General features: G+C 39.7%; 1 protein-coding gene across 11 annotated transcripts in view; it reads right to left on the bottom strand.

Moving 5' to 3' along the window:
- The window catches only part of pcbp3 (poly(rC) binding protein 3), a 62,760-nt gene that overhangs the window by 11,268 nt on the left and 29,967 nt on the right, over positions 1-21,525 (bottom strand). For 8 of the 11 annotated variants that reach the window (XR_010915213.1, XR_010915212.1, XM_067516445.1 and 5 more), the window contains 5 exons: positions 8,288-8,443; positions 1,803-1,826; positions 1,602-1,688; positions 1,306-1,422; positions 689-820 (listed from right to left, as the gene is read on the bottom strand). Coding sequence is in view for 9 of the 11 variants with exons in the window: in XM_067516445.1 (XP_067372546.1) it covers positions 689-820; positions 1,306-1,422; positions 1,602-1,688; positions 1,803-1,826; positions 8,288-8,362 (435 nt within the window). In the remaining 2 variants the exon portion in view is untranslated. The remainder of the gene's footprint in view (positions 1-688; positions 821-1,305; positions 1,423-1,601; positions 1,689-1,802; positions 1,827-8,287; positions 8,444-21,525) is intronic. The other 3 variants (XM_067516442.1, XM_067516443.1, XM_067516446.1) reach the window with 2 other exon arrangements.

The raw sequence follows: 21,525 nt of genomic DNA, 5'->3' as shown, positions 1-21,525 counted from the left end.
GAGTGACAGCCGTGTGAAAGGCTGAACCTTTGTATCAACATGTCTCACCAAGAAAAGCCATATTAAAGCTTAGCTCGGTCACTTCTGTGCAGAGCAAAGGACGTCAGGCCGAAGATCATTTTTGAAGTGGTGTTGCACAAAAGCCAATACACAGAACGTGAATGTAGCTGACATTACAACAGAAAGTGTATGAGGTTTCAGTCTCCTGATGTTTTATTCATTACATTTGTTCTCAAACAGGCTTATATGCTAGTGTTAGCATATGTCTGTCTACCATGTCAGCAAGAAAATTCAATTTTCAAAATTCAATGAAAAAATGTTACTACTTTTAAATGCAAAGATGTCAGGAAGATTTAAGTTGTAGGACTCTTATGTTCTCTAATTGCAGTGTGAAATTGTGGCTATAATAATTCCGTAATTTGCCCTCTGGTTCGGATTAAATGGTTTAGTTTTGATTCCAGATTATAGATGGAACCACACTTATCAATGTATTGATTCTCATAAATGTTCTGTGGTTCTGTGTGGATTAACTGAACAACATATCAGTTGTCTAAATATTACAACTTGTCTTATAGAGAATGTAAACTCATAAAATCTAACATAAGGAAACAACACATTAATGAAAAATGGCCTAATTTTGTTATGTAAATAGCAATTTGTTTATCCCTAAAAAGGTTTCATAACATACCTCTCTCATTTCTTTAATTTTGGAACCGCCTTTTCCTATGAGGGAGCCACACTGGCTGGCTGGCACTACAAGCCTTAAAGTGACGGGAGGCTTGCTGGTTGCTGGGCTGTTGCTCATGGAATTGATTATGTCCTAGACAATGAGAACATATTTTATTGGTAATATTTTGTCAGTGGGAATCAAGGAACCAGTAATGTTTATTGTGCTGTGCTAAATCGGTTTGCAAAATTTAAACACTTGTACAAAATCTCTGCCCGTGGAATGAGCACTGCCTTCGTCTGTGCAAACATAAAGAGAGTCTCGATCCAGCATAGCAGATTTTACACACGTTGTTAAGAACTTAATTGACCTGATACAAGGGGTATTTTCTATCTGTACAAAAACTGGAGAGCGCATGTGTAAAATGATTAATATACAGACAGAACTTTGTGTCAGCTGTTTCAAACTGAGATGCAAAACCATTGTATGACAATAATAATATACGACAATTAACACTAAAACAAAATGACACAAATGAACTGTAGGCTGACAGAGCCTTTGTATGTGCCTGCTGAATTATGTGAATATTTTACACAATGACGAGCAACACTTTCACTTATTGTGCAACCTTCTCCTACCTCCTCGAATTTGTAGGCAATCATGGCAAAAGCCTTGAAGATGGTGTCTGTTGGTCCAGTGATGGTGACAATTCTTTCTGGACAGTTGCCCTCAGAAATATTAATTCGTGCTCCACTCTGGAAAAAAACAACACTGGTGTTATTGAGGGAGTCAGATTTGATGATGTTTACTCAAGAGCCATTCTCATCCTTGAATCTGCACAATCCATTCACCACTGACAAAGCTGAAGCCCCATTTATTATTCAGTTGGCATAAGTTTGTCTTTCATGTCAAGTGATTTGTTTCATTTAGTTACTTTTTTATTTTCATGTGAAGCACTTTGTGTCTTGGTTTGGAAAAGAAGACCCACCTCTTCTCGCATCTTTTTAACCGTTTCCCCTTTCTAGAACAAGGACAGATCGACAATTTAAAATGCAAAAGCAGCTCTGGCAGAGTATAATTTGTATTGTTTTTCCTTGAGTATAGTATGAGTCTATTTATGGTTACAAATACATACCTTTCCAATAATACTTCCAACTTCCTGCAGAAATAAGGAAAGACAACAATCATACATTAATGGAATTTTCTCAATAAACATATAGACAACTAGAATCTAGATTCCTGAATAAGGTGGAACACAGTTCAGCAGCTTTCAGAGAATACACAGCTACATGGTTTTTATAAGCAAGTAATCACTCTTGGTGCGCCACAGTGGGGAAAGAGCAGAAGGGCAGTGCTGGCTGCAAGCATCAACACTCCCTGACCTCTCCTCAGTCACAGTGAGGGTTACATCCATTGTAACGTTTGAGCTGCAGGCCAGTTGATTTAGCTGTGCCAGGTCCCTCTCAATAACAAACCATTTGTATCTTTCAAGAACTATGTAAACTTACTTCATGTTGAAAAGGGTGCAGTACCTGCTGACATAATCCACATAGGGAAGCCCAAACTCACAGCTCAAAGACATATATGGGCACTTTTGACAGAGTCTGTGGCCATGGCAATCACGTGCCTTCTTTTGGCAGTCTGCAGGCTCCACCTATGCTTGTCTGGATGCAGGGATGATCAACCTATTACCACTTCACTACTCACTGGATTTCCACATCACTTCTCTACCTGCACGAGCAGCCATGCAGGTAGAGAATTCTTGGCCTCTAGACTGCTCAGTGGAGAGGTGTAGTGTGGGTTTTCCAACAGCCTAGTGGACAGAAGACATCTCTGATCTGCTCGCTTCCTCTCACACGTGTTGGCCTTTAAAACACTACTGTCTTACCAAAGTAAAAAGTGAAACAAGTTTCTTGGACATAATGCGTAATTTCAGACCATAGCCACATTAACCGAGCAAGGATGATCTTATACTAGCAGGGAGACAACACACAGCAACTCCAACTGTCAGAAGTTAGGTTTTTTTTATTTCCTGTACCTGCCTGTTGTAAGCTTGAGTTTCTATTTTTGTTAATACATTTTCTTCTGCACTGCCTGTCCCGTCTTGGCTCTTGCGCTTGAATCCCCGTGTGTGTTGGAGTCTCACATTAACTACCTCTTACACTGTATAAGGGAGCTGAGAAAGGAGGGTAAGAGCACACTACATGTAAGTGCACAACAATAAAAAGGAGATAAGATGTTAGTGCCTACTTAAAGGTTATACTCAGTGCCCTGGAAACATGAAAACACTAAAGGCTGATGGAGAACCTTGTCACTGTTTAGGGCTGAAAGTAGGAGGTTCGACCTATGAAAGCCTGTCACCTACAGTCATTCCAGTACTTTGGTATGTCTAGAAATGTACTATAGCAGTGAAGGGCAAAATACAGCTGCTGCCAATGGCCTAAAAAGAAGCTGCAAACTATAATACAACAAGACCAGGCTCTCCATCCTAAACGCTTTATATTGCTTTGCATAACTAAACAGCATGACAATGAGCAACTTTTTGGGCAACTGTGGCTCAGGAGGTAGAGCGGTCTATCAACCCCAGGGATGCTGGTTCATTTCCCAGCTCCTCCTGCCACGTGTAGAAATGTCCTTGTGCAAGATTATTAACCCTAACTTAGTTGCTAGAGGCATGTACAGGGCAGCTCCCCAGCTAGTGTAAAGTGCTTTGGGTACCGATAATGTAGAAGAGCACTATATAAGGGCAGACCATTGACATTTAACAGTACCACCTTTGTTAGAAATTTTTCGAAATATAATGCTCTACTACATTATTGGTACCCAAAGCACTTTACACTGTTTCTCACTCACAATCACACACACCCTAGTTGGGGAGCTGGCCTGTACATGCACCAGTGACTTGTATAACAGGAGTTTAAATAAGCCATTGTAGCTCAAAGTCCAACTGATTGTTTAAAGGTTATAAATAAGTATTAATTTATGAGCCATACATTAGTGACATCACATAGCTTTGATAGTTTGCCTTTGTAGTTTGTTGTGCGGTTGTCAAGGGAACAATGCAGTGCAAAGGGCTTGTGGCAAGAGAGGCGGTTCAGCTTAGCTACTGAAGGGTGCAGACGTGAGCTGGAGCAGAGGAACTGACTACAAGGTGGTGTGGATCGCAACAAGGTAGAAGAAAAAGGTTCAGTGTGTAGCTGTGGAGGCACACGGTTTCTTAACGAGTTCTGCAAGTTCTGTGAGTTCAGCCATACTTTGAGAAACTTGTTTGATGAAGCTGTTGGCGAACGTGCTTGTGAGATTACTGTACTTGAACTTACAATTACAATTGAGCGGCTAAGTTGAGAAGCATGTACAATAAATGTTCAATGTTCGTCAATCAACGATCTCTGGAGTGAAGTTTTTGCTGGAGCGTCAGATTCATCACCTCTACATTAGTGAGAAACCATCTCTACATGGGCTAAGCACTACTCAGCGAATGATGGAAGGAGAAGTTGATACAGTGGTTGATCCAGACAGCATGGAGCAACGACAGGCAAAGCCAAGCCTCAAGGCCAGCGAGGATGCTTTGCAAAGGCTGAAGATGGTGAAGCGCTCCATTCGTTCACTCTTTTCCTAGCCAATTGTGTGATCTCAGTGGAAGATTTGGAATGTATGAAAGAGCTTACTACTACAATCAACATAAGGGTGATTGTTTCCAAGCTTCCAGATAAGTTGAGAGAGAAGTGGAGCAATGTGGCCTACGATCTTGGTAAGAAACACGATCGTAAGGTTAAGGTTATAGATTTAGTTGAGTTTGTAAGTGACGAATCCCAGATCTCACTGCACCCTTACTATGGGGACATAGCAGAAAAACCTAAAGAACACCTAAAGAGTCCTTCTGGTACCAAGTTAGGGAAGGTCGGTGGCAATAAAAAGAGCCTTACTATTACTGCAAAGCATGTGACTACTCAATAAGATGTGAGTGTAGAGCCTGGCTTTAGTAAGACAGGTCCTTCCAGTACCATTAAAACCCTCACCTGAGTCTTGTCTTTTTTGCCATGAGGGGCATACTTTTGAACACTGTAAAAGGCTACAGAATTCTTCTTACAAGGATAAGATGGTGTTTCTCAGGAAGGAAGGCTTATGCTTCAAATGTCTGAAACCAGGGCATGTGAGCAGGTGCTGTCAGGAGGAGGTAAACTGTCAGTTCTGCTCAGCGACGCACGCTACTTTGCCAGATCAAGAAGGAGAGGCAGTCCGTGGATGTTGACAAAACGGTAGTGCTCAACGGATTTGTGAATAGCAGACGTAATCAGAGCTTCGATGACAGGTCCGAGAACACCGAGGGCATCCTTGCCATAATTCCCGTCCGAGTGAAGGCTAAAAAGGCCAACGAAGTGATACATTGTGCCCAATGTATCACTTTGAACATTGTGACCAGTAACATAATGAGAGAGTTGAAGGTAGGCCACCTGGAATCAAATAACTTCATAGAGCTAAATGAGGTGTTTTCACAGAAGGACATTCCAGTGAACAGAATAACATACCATGGCAGGAGGATGTGGATAAATGACCACATCCGAAAGGAGTGCAGATACCTCTCATTAGATAGATATAGGGTTTTTGATTGGATCTAATGTCGCCAGGGCTATTGAACCAGAGGAAGTCATTCCTAGCGTCAACAATGGGCCTTATGCAGTCAGAACCGTACTAGGTTGGACAGTCAATGGGTCACTGAAAGAGCGTGGTTGCAACAGAGGCAGGAACAAAATAATGCAATTTGTGTCAAATTGTATATCGTTGCCAAGCTGGAAGACCTGTGGAATCAACAGTTTCAGTATGACTTTCCTCAGGGTGGTCATAAGGAGGAGACTGAGATGTCTAAGGCAGATCGTCTGTTCCTGGAAAGAGTGTCACAATCTGCTAAATTGGTAGCTGGACACTACTGCTTTAATCTCCCATTAAAGGAATTGGACATGCTACAACTCTGAAGAGGAAGTTTCTCAGGAATCCCTCATTTAAGATGAATTATATTGCCTTCATGAATGATACGATCACCAAAAAATATGCAGTGAGGGTTCTGGATAAGGAACTTGGCCGCAATGATGGAAAGGTTTGGTATATTCCACATCATGGGGTGTATCATCCTAAAAAGTTTAAGCTTCGTGTGGTGTTGACTGTGGCGCATTTTATCAGGGAACCTCATTGAATGAGCAACTCCTTCAAGGACCAAACCTTACTAGTACAATAACTGAAGATTTGACTAGATTTCGTCAAGAGCCTGTGGCATTAGTGGCAGATGTGGAGGCCATGTTCCACCAGGTAAAGGTCTTGTCACCCGACGCTGACCTACTCAGATCCCTATGGTGGCCAGATGGTGACGTTAGTCAGCCGATGGCAGAGTACAGGATGGAGGTGCACCTGTTTGGAGCCACTTCATCACCCAGTTGTGCTAGCTATGCACGCAGTTGATGCGCAGAAGACAACACAAATCTGTTTGGTGCCTGCACAGTAAATACAGTCCTGTGTAACATTTACATAGACGACTGTCTAAAATCGGTTGAGACTGTTGAAAAGGCTGAGTCTCTTTACCACAGTTTGAAGACTGTATGTCAGATGGGTGGCTTCAGGTTAAACAAGAGGAACACCAACGAACGGATGGTGTTAGCAGCCATTATGGAGGAGGAGAAGGCGATAGAAATAATGGATCTGGATTTGGATCAAAATGCACTTCCAAGGGTAAGGGTATTGGCCGTGCAATGGTGCATTCAGTCAGATCAATTCAAGTTCAGGGTCATTATACAAAGTAAGACCCCCATTAGAAGAGGGATTTTATCCATGTTGAGCTCAGTGTATGATCCATTGAGAATGCTTGCACCTGTGAATTTATATGCTAGGAAAATAATGCAGGAGCTTTGTAGGATGAAGTTGGGATGGGATGAGACAGTGCCTCAACATCTTGCCCAAATGTGGTCCCATTGGGTGCAAAGTCTCGAGCAGCTAAAAGACTTTGGAATTGAGAGATGTTTCAAACCAAAAGGCTTTGGTCAGACCATTTCTGCTCGACTGCATCATTTTGCAGAGGCTAGCGAGGAAGGCTATGGGACAGTAACATACTTTAGTCCAGCGAAACAACAGCAACCAAGCTCACTGTGCCTTTGAGTTGGGAAAGGCAAGCCCATGACTATCCCTTGTTTGGAGGTTACTACAGCAACCTTGCTGGATGAAATTTCAGCTGTGCTAAAAAAGGAACCGGTGAAACGGAGCAGCCACATACATAAACCTAATCCAATGATATAGTATGGAATTCTTTGTGTAGGCAGACGGCTCAGCCGAGCTGCCATGCCAGAGGAATCCAAGGACCCTACTATTCTGGCTAAAGATCACCGGGTATCTCAGCTTATATACTACAGGACATCCATGAACAGATAGGCCATGGTGGTCACAACCATGTCTTGTCCACCTTGCATCAGAGATACTGGAAGGTGATCTTTACAGCCGCCGTAGATGGAGACAAGTCCAGTATATGGCAGATCTCTTTTGGAAATGTTGGGCTAAAGAGTATCTACCTGACCTCCAAAGGCGGCAAAAATGGATACATGCAAACCGCAGTTTTGTCCCTGGGGACATTGTGTTGATTGTTTATGAGTCGACGCCTTGTAAGTCCTGAGTGATTAGCAGGATCATGCACACAATAAAGGATGAGCGAGATGTAGTCCGTCGGGTTCGTATCAAGATGAGGACCAACGAGTTTGATAGACCCATAACCATGGTCTCTCTTCTCCAGGAATCAGAGTGAGAACGTGTCAAAGACTGATCTCCTACGGTGTGTTAAGTGCTGATAACCTCTGGCACCAGAAGAAAGAGGAGAGAACACCATATAAGAATAGTCATAATGTTTGTAGGTTATTGTATGATTTGTTTTGTGTTTGTCCAAAGTAATTTAGTAATTGTTTCCAAAATTAAATGTTTCTAATATTGGAGCACAATTAAGGCCCGGGTATGTATAGGGGTTTCCTCAGTTTAGTTTTTTGTTTTAGTAGTATGTAGTGTGTATTGTGAACTGTAATGTGTGTTGTGTTATGTTTCTGTGTACTGATAACGTCATTAGTGACATCATATTGCTTTGATAGTTTGCCTTTGTAGTTTACCTTTTAAGTTTGTTGTGCGGTCATCAAGGGAACAATGCAGCGCAAAGGGTTTGTGACCAGAGAGGCAGTTCAGCTCAGCTACTAAAGGGAGCACACATGACACGGTGGCAACAAGGTAGAAGTAAAAGGTTCGGTGTGTAGCTGTGGAGGCACACGGTTTCTTAACAAGTTCTGCGAGTTGTGTGAGTTCAGCCATACTTTGAGAAACTTGTTTGATGAAGCTTCCAAAGTTTCCGAACGTGCTGCTGTACTTAAACTTGTACGTACAATTGAGCGGCTAAGTTGAGAAGGAAGTACAATAAATGTTCAATGTTCGTCAATCAACGATCTCTGGAGTGAAGTTTTTGCTGGAGCATCAGATTCATCAGATTCGAGTAAGACCACCACTACAATTAAGTTCCTGTAAGGACAAAGCAAAATCCCCATACATGTTTTACTTTTCACCCTTCCCCACAACCTGTGTAATGTTACTTCATTCCCGGCTTACTTTTCCATGCATGAGGAGGCGGATGGTAAGGGTGACATTGAGGCCACCCTCTGACTGGACTTTGGTGGGCTCCATGCTGGGGGAGGTAAAACCCGCCCTGGATGGGATGACCTCAGAAGGAGAAGGAATATGGTGCTATTCCAGCCAGCCAGTCACCTATCAAAACCAAGATCACACAAAGCACATAAAAACACTATTAAAAACACTATATATTAACAAATTTAAATATGTTGAGCCTTGTAATTCTGAGAAAATTCAGAAATTTTAAAATGCAGGGTGGGGCGCTGGAAAAATAGGTGCATTTTGCATTTTTTCACACAAAAACTAAAGACTTAGGGCATTTAACACATATTACTTTAGTACCACATCAGGCTGCTAAAAAGTTGGAGAACTGGGAGACTAATGTACAGTACAGTATATATTATTGTATTTTCATAAGTATTGTGCAGACATTAAAACTTTGTATTTGTTTCCACAAATGCTAAAATTCAACTTGCACTTTAGGAGTCTTACACGTTACCACATATAATGCCACATATCCAGCTGCATTGCAATAATCTAGCCAAAAATATGGGCTAAAAAAAACATGGCACATGCTCCATGAATGAAACCTACTTGGGGAGTGAAGACTTGGGGATAACCGAGTAAAATTACATTCAGTTCCCTAAAGCATTATTTTCAATTTGTTTGTTGTTAAAAATGTTTGTTACGTTTTTTAATAGGAGAGCGAATCACAAGAGGAAGTCGTCCTGGTCAATGTAAGAAGTCTGAGATGCTCAGCAGACCACAGCAGGAACAACATCATGTTCTGACTAAACCCCTGAGCATGACGTGGGCATGCAGTGCATGTTCAATTAACGGTGCAGCAAGATGATTTGCAGAATCCTTTGTGGCAAACTCCTGTGGTAGAAAGTTCATTTTAGAAATTAAATGCCATATTGGAGAAATTTGATAGACACTGCATTCCAAAGATAAATAAGAGTGTGGACAGAGTTTTTGAAACGTTAATGAAGTGAACTTTGATAAATATATCACAGAATTGAGAGCTCTGGCCAGTACATTCTGCTTAAAAACTCTTTAATCAAGAACAGGATTTTTTGTGGGACACTAGTTTAAGAGATAGACTGTTGAGAGAAACAAAGATGCAGAGCAGCACAAATGTCACGGGAGAACATTAAAGCTATCGAGAGGCAACCAGTAGAGGAAGTTCGCACAATAAACCAAACAGGAGAAGGAAATAGATTGCAAGCTCTGTGGCAGAGCACATGAAAGGTAAAGACAAAGTGCCCAACATTAGAAATGTAAAAAGCGTGGAAAAGAAAATCTCTTTGCAGCTGCACTGAAGGGAGATACAAAAGCAAGCCAATACATGTAGTGTAGAACTGGACACTGGCACATACAAGGTCATCATGACTCTTCCAACCAAACTGACTGTTTTTGCCAGAAAGTTGATTAGAAGCTAAGTGAAATTCTAAGTAGACCGTGGAGCTATGTGGAACATCATTCCAGTGAACTACCTTACTCCTGGAAAACATAGACAAAGTACTGGTAATGTACAAGTGAAAGTTGAAACCACTGGGCAAGTGAAAAGTTACAGTGAGAACCACCACAGGAACCAGAAATTGTGGAATTCCAAGTAGTGGATCGTGGTTGTAAGACTGGTCTGTTTGAAAAACGAGTAAATTGAGAGAAGCTAATTAAGATGCTATATGAAAACCAACACGCTACAGACAATATATTGTTGTCAGAGCAGGATGATAGCTGCTAGACAATGGCTGCTTAAAGTAAAATATAAAATGGAAATAGACAAGACAGAGAAACCAATGAAACTCCCCAAATGCAGAGTGCCAGTTGTTACTGTATGATGGAAGCTATCAAGGGAGAACTCAGTGGCCTAAAAAAAGATGATCACATCTCTGGACTAGTCATTGTACAGAAACCTAATCGTAAGCCAATAAACAAAGCACTGCCACCTTTCTGTACATCCTACCAGATTTCTCAAAACCAAAGGTTTTCAGTATCTGTGATGACGATCACACCTATGGGACATTACAATTGGTTGAGGATGCCACTGGGAACCGTTCCAGTACCAGAGATCTTTCAAAGAAAACTAATGCAAGCTCCTGAGGTTTGCCAGGCAGCTGATGTTTTGATTACAGGGGAAAGGTATACAGTGGACAGTGCACCCAGAGCCCATGATGATCTATCAATTTCTGAACCAATGCAGGGAAAGAAACATTCAATTGAATGCAGAAACAATTAGATTGAAGCCACCGAAAGTGCCATACATCACACACCTTTTGACAGGGGTAGAGGGGGTAAAAGTCGATCAAGAGAACGTACCAGCCATCAAACAAATGTAGGACTAGGAGAAGCACCGACCTAAGACCCAATAATCATCTGCGTACTGTAACAGAGCACTTACCCAGACAGAGAGAGGCTATGCACAGATAGAGAAAGAATGTCTGGCAATAGTCTTTGGGATGGAGAAGTTTTATCGGTGCACATTTGGAAGATCCGTGACAGTGCAGTTTTGTGTGCAGACCACAAAAGCTTAGGAAATATAAAAGGGGAAATCACTGATGGCTGTCCAGTAGGACAGCAAAGACTCCTGCAATTGCTCCAAAAATATGACTTCAAAGTGACTTATGTGCCAGGGCGGGACATGATGCTGGCAGATGCTCTGAGCAGGGCACACCTGCCAGGCACGACTCAAAAGCAGCAACAGCCTCAGAGATAGAAAAAGGTAAACATGGTACAGTATGTACCAATCTCCACAGAGAGACTACCTGCAATTCTTACTGCTACACAAGCAGATTCATGCAGGAGTTGCAGAGATTGCAACACGATAGTTTTGGGTAGTCAAAAAAAAATGGTGAGGCACCAGCTGAAATAATGCACTTTTACCTGATTCAGGAGGATCTGGGTTTTTAAAGTGAGCGAGAGGATTTATCCCTTGCACGCGCACAAGATAACAAGCAGACCAAGAGTGGGTACACATTCACTTTTGAGAATAGAGACTCATAAGTGTGGAGTATTGTGCTTTCGGGAAATGGACTACTTACCTAACACCAGGTCCATTACAGTAATTAGGAAACTAAAAACACAGAGGATCCCACATGTGGTGATTTCAGGCAATGGACGTCAATATTTATCAAAAGGATAAAGATTTAGCGAACGGTGGAAGTTTAAACACAGGAGCTCCTCCCCAGGCTACAAACAAAGAAATGGCAAAGCAGAGTCTGCGATAATAAACAGCTAAACAACTCTAATGGAAACCCAAAGCAGCAGGAAAAGACCCATATGAGGCAAAATTGGATCATCACAGTGCATCCAGCCAGGGCTGCTGAGATGACAAGAACGTTATTCCCAATACAGACAGCCTAATAAAACCAGAAGAACCCCAGATAAAAGCAGTCCTATTAAAGAATCAGCAGAGACAAGCAAAGTATTACAACAGGATGGTGAGGCACATGGACACACTGAAACCAAGGGTAATAATAAGGGTCCAGTTCGTCGATCACCACAAACCATGGACAAAAGCCAAGACCAGTCACAGAATGTATACAGAGGAATTGACCTCAAGAGAAATCCTGAGAGGGAATCGATGGCATCAAGGTGGATCAATAATTATTGTAGGCCAGACACAGAGATACGGACTCTTACTAAGAGGTGATGAGCAGTTGTGAGACTGCGGCCCTTGAAACACTTTGCAAGAACCAAGGCTGGATATGCAACACACATACTGTATGTATGTTTTATTTGAAAAGAGAGAGAGAGGAGAGCAACATTAGTGAAGGACATGAAAGACATGTCGCTATATTCTGTTTTGATGTAATGTAACAGTTTAATTAAGTTCCTATAGTTTATCTTAGGGACAGGAAGATTTTTTTTTCTGTGTTTGATTATTTAGAATAGAATAGATGCTTAATTTTCACCACTAAGCACATACACATGTTGCATATACATGTTCTCTACATTTAACCTTTCACACCTGGGGGGAGCACTGGGCAGCCAGATAGTGCTAAGTGCCTTGCTTAAAGACACCTGGTGCATGGGCTGGGATTTGAAGAAACAATGGCAACGTGCATCGCTCCTTTATCCCTCTGGCTATTGCCACTGCTCGCAGACATAATCCAAATATTAATTTTAAGTTATCAACAGATATGATATGCTGCCTTCACACACCCTGTTGACTTGCTGCCGTTTTCATTACCTGCAGAAGTTCATTATTTCATTTTCAAAAGATACGGCCCCAGGGTTTTCTTCCCAGTCTCTTAGTCTGTAGATTAATCTTTGCCTGCCTGAAAATTGCACACAACCTTGGGCTATTGTTATTTTTGTGCCCATTAGAAACCTATATTAATAAAAAAAACTGACTACTATCGCATAATACCCATGATAAAGGATGTTGCAGGGTGTGGTGTCCACTATCACAATAGAACCATACTTGTTTTGAGAGGACCTCGCTTTCTTTTTTCTCCATGTCACACTAGCTCATTGCTAAATATTTTGGTTTAGGGGTTAATTAGGTTTCTTCTTATAATAAATATTCAGCCGCTCTATAGGCTACCAAAACTTTTGACCGTCTTCTGATCTCCTTGATGTATGCAAATTTAATCAAAGTAACTTAAATCCCTGGGGAATGGACAGAGGCAACCGTAGTTAACATTTTTACCAATTTGTGCAACTGGCTTTTGGCAGGAGGAAAGATAAAAATGACACAGTTCTTTCCTGTTGTAATTGCACATATTTCTCATATGTATTGGGTTTCTGCAAAGTGACAGATGAGGTATCACAACAAATTAGTCCAAATTAGGTGTCAAATCTTACTCTTGGTGTTATTTGTGTATTTCAAAGGAACTCGCAACACCCGGAACGCAGAGAAAAACAATGTAGTGAACAATTGTCAGAAAAAATATTAAAATAAAAGCTATCAACCTGCTTCAGGTCTAATGATTGCAGTGTTTTTGTCAAAAGGTGGCAGACCATAGGATGTGTGTAGCAACTGAAGGTGCTAACAAGCTCATGTGTCAGGTAGCCATCTGGATTGCATCCACCCATGAATCTTCCCACTTTACTAAAATTCTAAAGAGAAAAACTGAAAAATTACCACAGCTCTAATATTACTGTCGACCTTGCTGTGGGAACATTTTCACTTTGTATTGTGGCACAAAGGAGACACTGGCTGCAATCATGTGTGTTCATTATTGTTTACTGAATCTTATTGCTGCATTACCATCTTCTTTAGATTTAATTTATGTCAGGATCTGCCACCCCTAGTGATTCACTGGGCCAGTGATGGGGAATGCAATTTGTCCTTCCTTTTTAAAAAGGTGTCCTTGTTACTGTTGTGGTTACAACATTTATTGATGTAGTCATTCTGTGCTTTCACTTTGAGATTAACTTTCATTTAGTTGCACCCAGTTTTTCAGGGTACTTGGCTGGTAGGATGTTCTGAGCATCTTGGAGAGCTTTCCACAGTTTGCTGTGGATTTGTCTCGTGGATTCTTGTCTCTCCGTATACCTAAACCCCTTTCACATATGAATTCCTGACATTATCTGGAGAATCGGTGCCAGAGATGTTGTTTCACTTATGTAACACACAGCGAGGGACTGTCAGAGTAGAAGCTGATGTAGAACTCAGTTGCAATCCATATACAGTAAGTGCCACAGTATTTTAGTCATGAAAGGCAGCTTAGGGCCTGTCTGAGTAGTTCTTAGCAGTGTCTGCATATAATGTATGAATTCTTCCCCTTACACTGCCTCCAGGATGAAGCTAAAGAAATTCAGACAAAGACAACTCTATGCATTTTTGATGTGCATGGGTCAATAACAGTGCTGTTCGGAAAAGAAGAAGAAGAAATGGTAGACATCAGTTCGTAAGGCTTGGGAGAATTTCATGTCACATAACATAACAACCGATTCCTTGCTGTGCATGCGACACAGCAGTTCATATCCACAGTGAGATCTCATATAACAACTCTCATATATTACTGTATCGACCAGCATCATTATCGTCAAAAACTTTAGAAACTGATTCATGGAATTAATACAAACATTTGTCATTTAAAGTTAAATATCAAGATATATGTAGATGCTCACTAACCTGATTGTTGGCTAAAAATATTGATGCTAATAATGTTTTTTCTTGAATATTTTGTGATGGAGATGCAGCACCCCATGGATGATCTTTACCATAAAAAGTGACATCAAACAGATGTTGCAGCACATATAAAATCACTAGGACAAAAGCTTGATAGCTAAAGTTCCACAATCATCACAAACTTACTACTACAGTAGATACAACTTCACATGCACATGAAATTAAATCAGCTCGTGCTGTGTCTCATGTTTCTTGTGGTGACAAGCTGCTGTCCCACACTTGAGAACTATTTTTCAAAATCACGATGAAAATATTTTTTCTTAATGAATGTAACTTTGGGATTGTGCTCATAGTTTAGATGTATTAAATGTCTAATTCATAATTTTCACTGTTCGCCCATCGTCATTCCAAAGCAAAACCTATGCTTTCAATTAACATTTGATGTACAATTAAATAGGCAGCTGCAACATAAGGATGGAATAAGAATAAAACAGATCCAAATAACATAAGCCAAACAATTAAGGAACAATGTTCTTTAACTCAGTAAATGTCATAAAGTCAGATTGAAATATATTTGAATGTTACATAACAGATGCATGTTGAATAACCATTAATACATTGTTGTTAGATTAAAAAAACTAAAGTCTAATAATAATTGACAGAAAAAGACATGAATGAAATGCGTCATAACACTGTTTGTTTCTGGTTGTTTGCCAGCTGTCAACAATACCAAAATGTGTTTGATTTAATTGTGGCAAATTAAAAAGCTGCATATTGTTGCACATATTCAAGGGGCATTATTACTGTCAGTCACAGAATTCAGTATTTATGCACACAAAAAGCCACAAAGTGAATGTCTGCATTAAAGCCTCCATTATAATTGGAACCCTCCATTTAATTCATGTATTCTTGAACAAATTGTTGTCCCTACTAATGTGAAACACTTAGCACTTACTCTGGGGACAAGTATATCCACATTTTATTAATATCTTTAACTGTCAAACTTTTTTTTTTTTTGTCTTGTCAACAAATTGACTCTTGATGTGTTACATTAGACAATGTTTAAATAATACTTTACATCTTGTAGCCCATACAGATGGACAGTGATTATGGTGCCAAATCATTGTAAATCAAAAACAAAAATCATCTAAAACGTTTGGGTAAATAGATCCTCAGCAAAAACGTGGCTTTTCTGCCTCATGTGGTTCAAATCACCAGATCATGTTGTGTTTCTACATATACCAGAGGACCAATTAAATGGATTTTCTTGCTGAGAACACGTTTGAGACGATAACTTTGAACAAGAAGTGCCATCATTTTGTTTGGGTTAAGCACCACCTGACGGCAACTGTGGCTCATTAGCACATTTTCTCCAATTTTAAAATGGACTCTCAACCATTAACAGCCTTGATGAAATTAGTGAAACGATTTGTTGGAGAGCAGAAAGCGAAGGTTGAATATATTCGCAGATCCACATGCTGAGCTGCCTTTTGTTAGAGCAGTTCTGTCTGCGAGCAGCCATTGCTATCCTCCCATTTGACAATAAAGCAGACTGTAAACCTGTCATCTCCAATCAGTGGTGGAGATCTCAACCTAAATTACAATCACAGACTGACAGTCCCTTGAATTGTTCCTCTGCCCCCTAGCATTGGAGTTCTAACATAGCTTATTGGTGCGTGAAGGCTAATAATGATGCTAACTGATAGTCTCCCTTTGCCCTGGCCAGAAAATACAAAGAAAGATGAAGCTTATTTTCAGCATCGAGCATTAATGACGAATTAATGATGATCTGAATAAAGATGATAATAATGTCCTCCCAGCAATATAAATGGATATAATGCTTGTTTGTAAAATCAATATTACAGAGAATAAGAGATTCATTGAAAGTAAATGTGCCACGCTACTGCACACACTAACATTTATTCATGGTGGCAGCACAGCTGACAAGAAAAAAGAAGAATCAGTAAGATTCAGTCAAGACATAGAAACAATAAAGTCAACAAAAACCCTGTGATTTCTGTTCTGTTCATGAATCCATTCTAACAATAATTTGAGCAGTTACCATAATACAAAACATATAATCCGATTAGGGCAATTCACTAGAAAACTTTGTCTGCTTCAATTAGTTTGCCTTTGCCAAGATGTCACACTGCATGAACATAAAAATATCGTAGGACAAAAATATGTTTTATGCTCATTTGTGACATAATTGCATTAGAAAAAATGTATATATATATACGTGTATATATATATATATATATATATATATATATATATATATATATATATATATATATATACACACACACACATACATATCTGTGTATATATCTGTATATATACAGATATATATATATCTGTATATATACACACATATATGTATGTATTTACCTTTTGCAGCTCCAAACTGGTGACCAGCACTCAAGCTAACAAAAGATTAGCAAAATGGAACTGAAATATCATATCCCCATATCACTAAGACAAAATTCAAGCCATGGCAAGTCATTGGCCAAGACATGGAGTCATGTGAGCGATGCATCACAACTCATGACATCATGTTTGCCGTGTAACCCGAAAATACGCGATAGTTTGGATGAATGGGGCGACTGGTCTAGCCGCCGTTTCGTCCTGTTTTGACCATTGCGTGGCGTGGACAAGTGTGCTCTTCTACATGGACAGAAGCCAAACTGGGTTCCCCAGATTAAGATGCCCCTCGGGGTCTTTGTGTGGGGCGCATTGGAGGTGGCAAACAACTGAAATGGGTGCCTGGTTATTCTGAGTGACACATAAGGGAATTGCCAACATGCGAGTTCAATGTTACTGTGACTGCAGACTCTGTACTGGTCTTCTCATTATGTGTTCTACCTTGCAGTGTTTTATGCGTAAACCTTACCACTAACTTTAATATTGCCCTTAAAGGGGCACTACACCATAGGGTTTCTTCCTGGAGGGAATGTATTTAAGAAGTACAGTAAGAGCAGTGCAGTGGCTGTTCACAGTGCAGCAGCAGCTCAGGCAAGGGTGGGGGTTAGGGATGGGAAATGTCAGGAAATGGTAGAAGACTGTGGAGCTGTTGTTGTTGTATTATTTAACACACACATCGAGTCAAATTAGTCATTAATGGTCTTGCTGGCAAAAATCACCACATACATAATAGTCTCCGAAGTCAGGTCTATAAGTATGACATCACCAATCAGGGATGGGTGTCTTTACCAAAAACAATTTTCACCATATTAAAAAAGTATGAGATGGCCAAAACATTAGAACCATTTCATATAATGCATCCCAGTACAGCTCCACTACCAACTTTGACTTAGGGTTATCACCTAAAAACTGAGAAATTTTAACCTTGTAATTGTAGAATTAATTGCAGAGCCATTGTATTGGATCTCACAGGTGTGGGTCATGTTCTGGCTAATCGGTGTAGATCAACATGTGGAAAGAACTCTTTACTTACGTTTTATTCCACTATATGTGGTCATCTTAAATACAGTCAATCCTGATGTGAATCAACTTCAATTGGGTGCAAAAGTTTGCATTCCTTTATTTTGAAACGCCAGAATAAAACGAATATGTTTCTTCATCAACATGATATTTAAGGCACACTTAGCTAGTGCAGCTGTTAGTTAGTTTTTTTATCACTTTATTAAGGGGGAAACAAAAGTTTTCGCTGATATTACTTGACCATTTTTGTTACTTCTGGAGATGAAGGAACATATGTACTAGCTGATTTTGCAATATTATTATTTTAGGTTAGAGTTAGGTTTGCATCCATTTACAAGCCCTTTCAATGCAACGGGATGCAAACCTAATTCTGCACACTTAAAAAAAAGAACCAATAAAGTCTACTCACCCTGAGCATTTTTTTTATCTGATGTGATATGATTTTACAATTAAATGGAACAGTTTCCTAAACAGGCAATGCATTGTTCAGTGGATAACAAATGGTCTTCAAGCAGTGAATTTAATTTCATTTGCTATGCAACATTTTTAATATGTGCATTTTCAAAGATAAATTGCAGAAATTATTTTAACAAAAATAGATTATATCAGTGGGAAAAACAAAGTTAATCACAGTGCACGTGTTGAGCTCAAAACAAAATTGCTTCCAAAAAACCAGCATCCTTCTTATAGCTCTATCACCCACAGCACCGTCTGAACTCTCTAATCACATCTCACCTCCACAAGCAACATAGTTATTAAATCTTGCTTTAATGTGTACTGCTGGATGAGTCTTTAGCATGTGTTTTCTCCCCAGCTGAAAGTCCTGAAGGGCCTGCTGTTCAGTTTTTATTTCTGTGAAAGAAAGTTTTTGAAAGATTTGAAGATTTACATGTGTTTACGTCTGACAGCAGCATAAGAGGGTTTAAAGGGAAGATGTAATAGTGGACCTCACAGAGGACATTCTTTGTGATCACTCATTTCAAATGTAGTCATCTTAAAATAGTGTGTGTGTGTGTGTGTGTGTGTGTGTGTGTGTGGGGGGGGGGGTATCAGCTGCTGCTGGATGATGTGGAATTTGTTGTGAATGTGTTTCCTTTCAAACATAGTACATTGATAACAGAGAGCACAAAGACTGAAGTCTGGATGACAGCTCCTCTACATCCTTCTGAATATGTCTCTTTCTTGCTTTCTCTCTAGTTCTAAACACAAAGAAGCTAGTTTTGTTGTCTCCCTGACAAAGACAAAGTAACAAATCCAATGCATGATGCTTAATTAAATGCATTCACAAATAGATTTCGCACCTCGAGGACAAGCCAGTTTTGTTAGACTGCACAATGAACTTGTCAGGATTGGCAGAAGGAAAGGGAAACTATTTGCTTTAAATTATTTTGTTTGGTGTTCATCTTCTCTGTTTGAGGAGGGAAAATTGTTTTATAAAACTAATATGATTATTTGGTTATCCAACAAGGGCATTTCTCTGTTCTCCTCGTGCATGACCATAGGTGTGAATGGTTGTCTGTCTGTGTCTATGTCTGTGTTGGCCCCGAGATAGAATGGAGACCCAACTGGGGTTTTCCCCACCTCTCACCAATGACAACTGGGATAGACTCTGGAACCCCTGTGACCCTAAAGAAAATACTTCAGGATGGATGGAGTTTTTCAAAATTAGTAAAAAATGTTCGGATATTGATTTTTATTCAAGCAACATATGCATATCTGCTAGAAACGAACACTAGCACCTACCATTTTTCTTCATATTGTAACAGTATATATTCCAGCCATATTTTATTATTCACTGGAAAAATACATAGTTTCATCTATTTTGTATCTGATCAAATTGAGCATGATGAAGTAATGCAATGAACAAGAATAACTCATTTGAAATGAGAAAACTGGATTTATTATGGTTCATTGTATTACTGTACCATGTTCAAAACAAATTGTGTTTACTTGATTTGATCAGATGCAAAATGGACTGCATATTTTTAAGTGTATATTATCAGTCTCTATGACGAACAGACAGATTAATCAATGAATACACACACTCATCATATAATATATATATAAGCACTGACGTGAGAATATGAGACAGTGTATAACTAAGATTTTAAAAAAATTCATCGAGAATATACAACAGCTAATTCAAAAACTCACAACCTCCTGTAGCTTTCTCTTTCAAGTCATATAATAATTTTATAGAATGTATTGCCATTGTTTCTGACAGGGGCATTAGTTTTAACACTGTGTTACAACAAATCCCACAGTATGGAGGCTGTGATAAGCCTTGCTACTCTAAGTACATCACCTGTCTCACATCTGTGCTACGTTGTAGGCAACAAGTGATTGACGCAACATAAGGTCAGATTTTGTGCTTTATATACACACCTCAGTAGTTGAAAAAAATACTTTCATGCCATGAAAACACTCTGTGACTTTGACTATAACTTTTTTTCTTGTGTCCAGTGGCCAACAAATGTGCTAATGTGGTCAGAACCACAGGCTGCTTGATGTTTGCAACATCATAAAAAGTCTGGATTATTTTTTGAACTCTCCCCTACTTGATTAATTAGTTGTTGCAGCTCCTACTTTACACTAGTGTTATCTGTGCACAAGTGCTCTAAAATATTTTAAAAGCCCTGCACACCCACACAGCTGTTTTCACCAGCTCTTGTTCATTACACCTCTCAGGTTAAAGTTGCATGTGGCTACTAAATTCTTGGGAGTACATGGAGTTACCATAGCATGAACTCATAATGATGTGCGCCTTGCATCCAACAGATGCAACACACTAACTGGAGACAGAGACATGTCAGTTAAGTCTGACACTTGACAGTTTTCATTAGAGGATGAATTAAAAGCAATTTCCCCACACTCTCATCCCCGCTGAGTAGAAACATCTCATTATGTAGCTCTGTGTATTGCAAGGTTATTGTTTAAGCCTAACAAGAGTGAAAACTGAATGCCACCAGTGCATTAGTATATTCGCAAAAATATGTAAATGGTTTCTAGCATTTGGTGGATGCTTCCAGTTTTTTATTATATTTTTTTTTTTTTGGCTTTGTTTTTTTTTTTGGTAATAATACCTACAAAAAGCTGCTTTTGGAGATAGTGGACTCAAATAACATGTAAATGACAACTTCTGCCCTTTGTATGTCCATTTGAAAGTTGTGTTGACAGCTCCAAGCCTAAAGGTGTTTACTTGAAAATGCAGAATTATCTCAATTTATGTTTGTCACTCTTGGTCTTTGATGTTTCACATGGAAGAAAACTAAACGAAGTGAAGAAGTCGTAGGTTCTCTGTGTGCAGAGTTTCCTGAAATGTAAGATTAAAGCTACACTAAGTAACTTTTTCAAAATAGTTTGTTAGTAGAAATGTTTCAAAGCGTATCTCACTGTGTAGACGTGCTGCCATGAAGTTAGAGAAGCGGTGCAGGCAGTGATGCAGAAATTTTCACTTTAAATTTCATTATTCATTTGCTAATGTATCTCCATTTAGTTGGGCATTCAATCACTTCTGGTGTGTTGTTATCATGCCAGCTAATTAACGTGACCAGTAGAGTTCACACAGTGGAGATTTTTAAAGCCAAGTTATCTCAACCACACAGTATGTGTTGAATAAAAATGAGACGCGTTTGTGTCTAGTAAATCTGTCAGTCTGCCATAGTCTGCAATCCGCATATTATGGCCA

The sequence above is a fragment of the Channa argus genome, chromosome 9 (genome assembly GCF_033026475.1).
Source record: "Channa argus isolate prfri chromosome 9, Channa argus male v1.0, whole genome shotgun sequence".
Taxonomy (NCBI): Eukaryota; Metazoa; Chordata; class Actinopteri; order Anabantiformes; family Channidae; genus Channa; species Channa argus.
The sequence above is the reverse complement of the archived record's forward strand: the minus strand, read 5'-3'. Positions and strand labels throughout refer to the sequence as shown.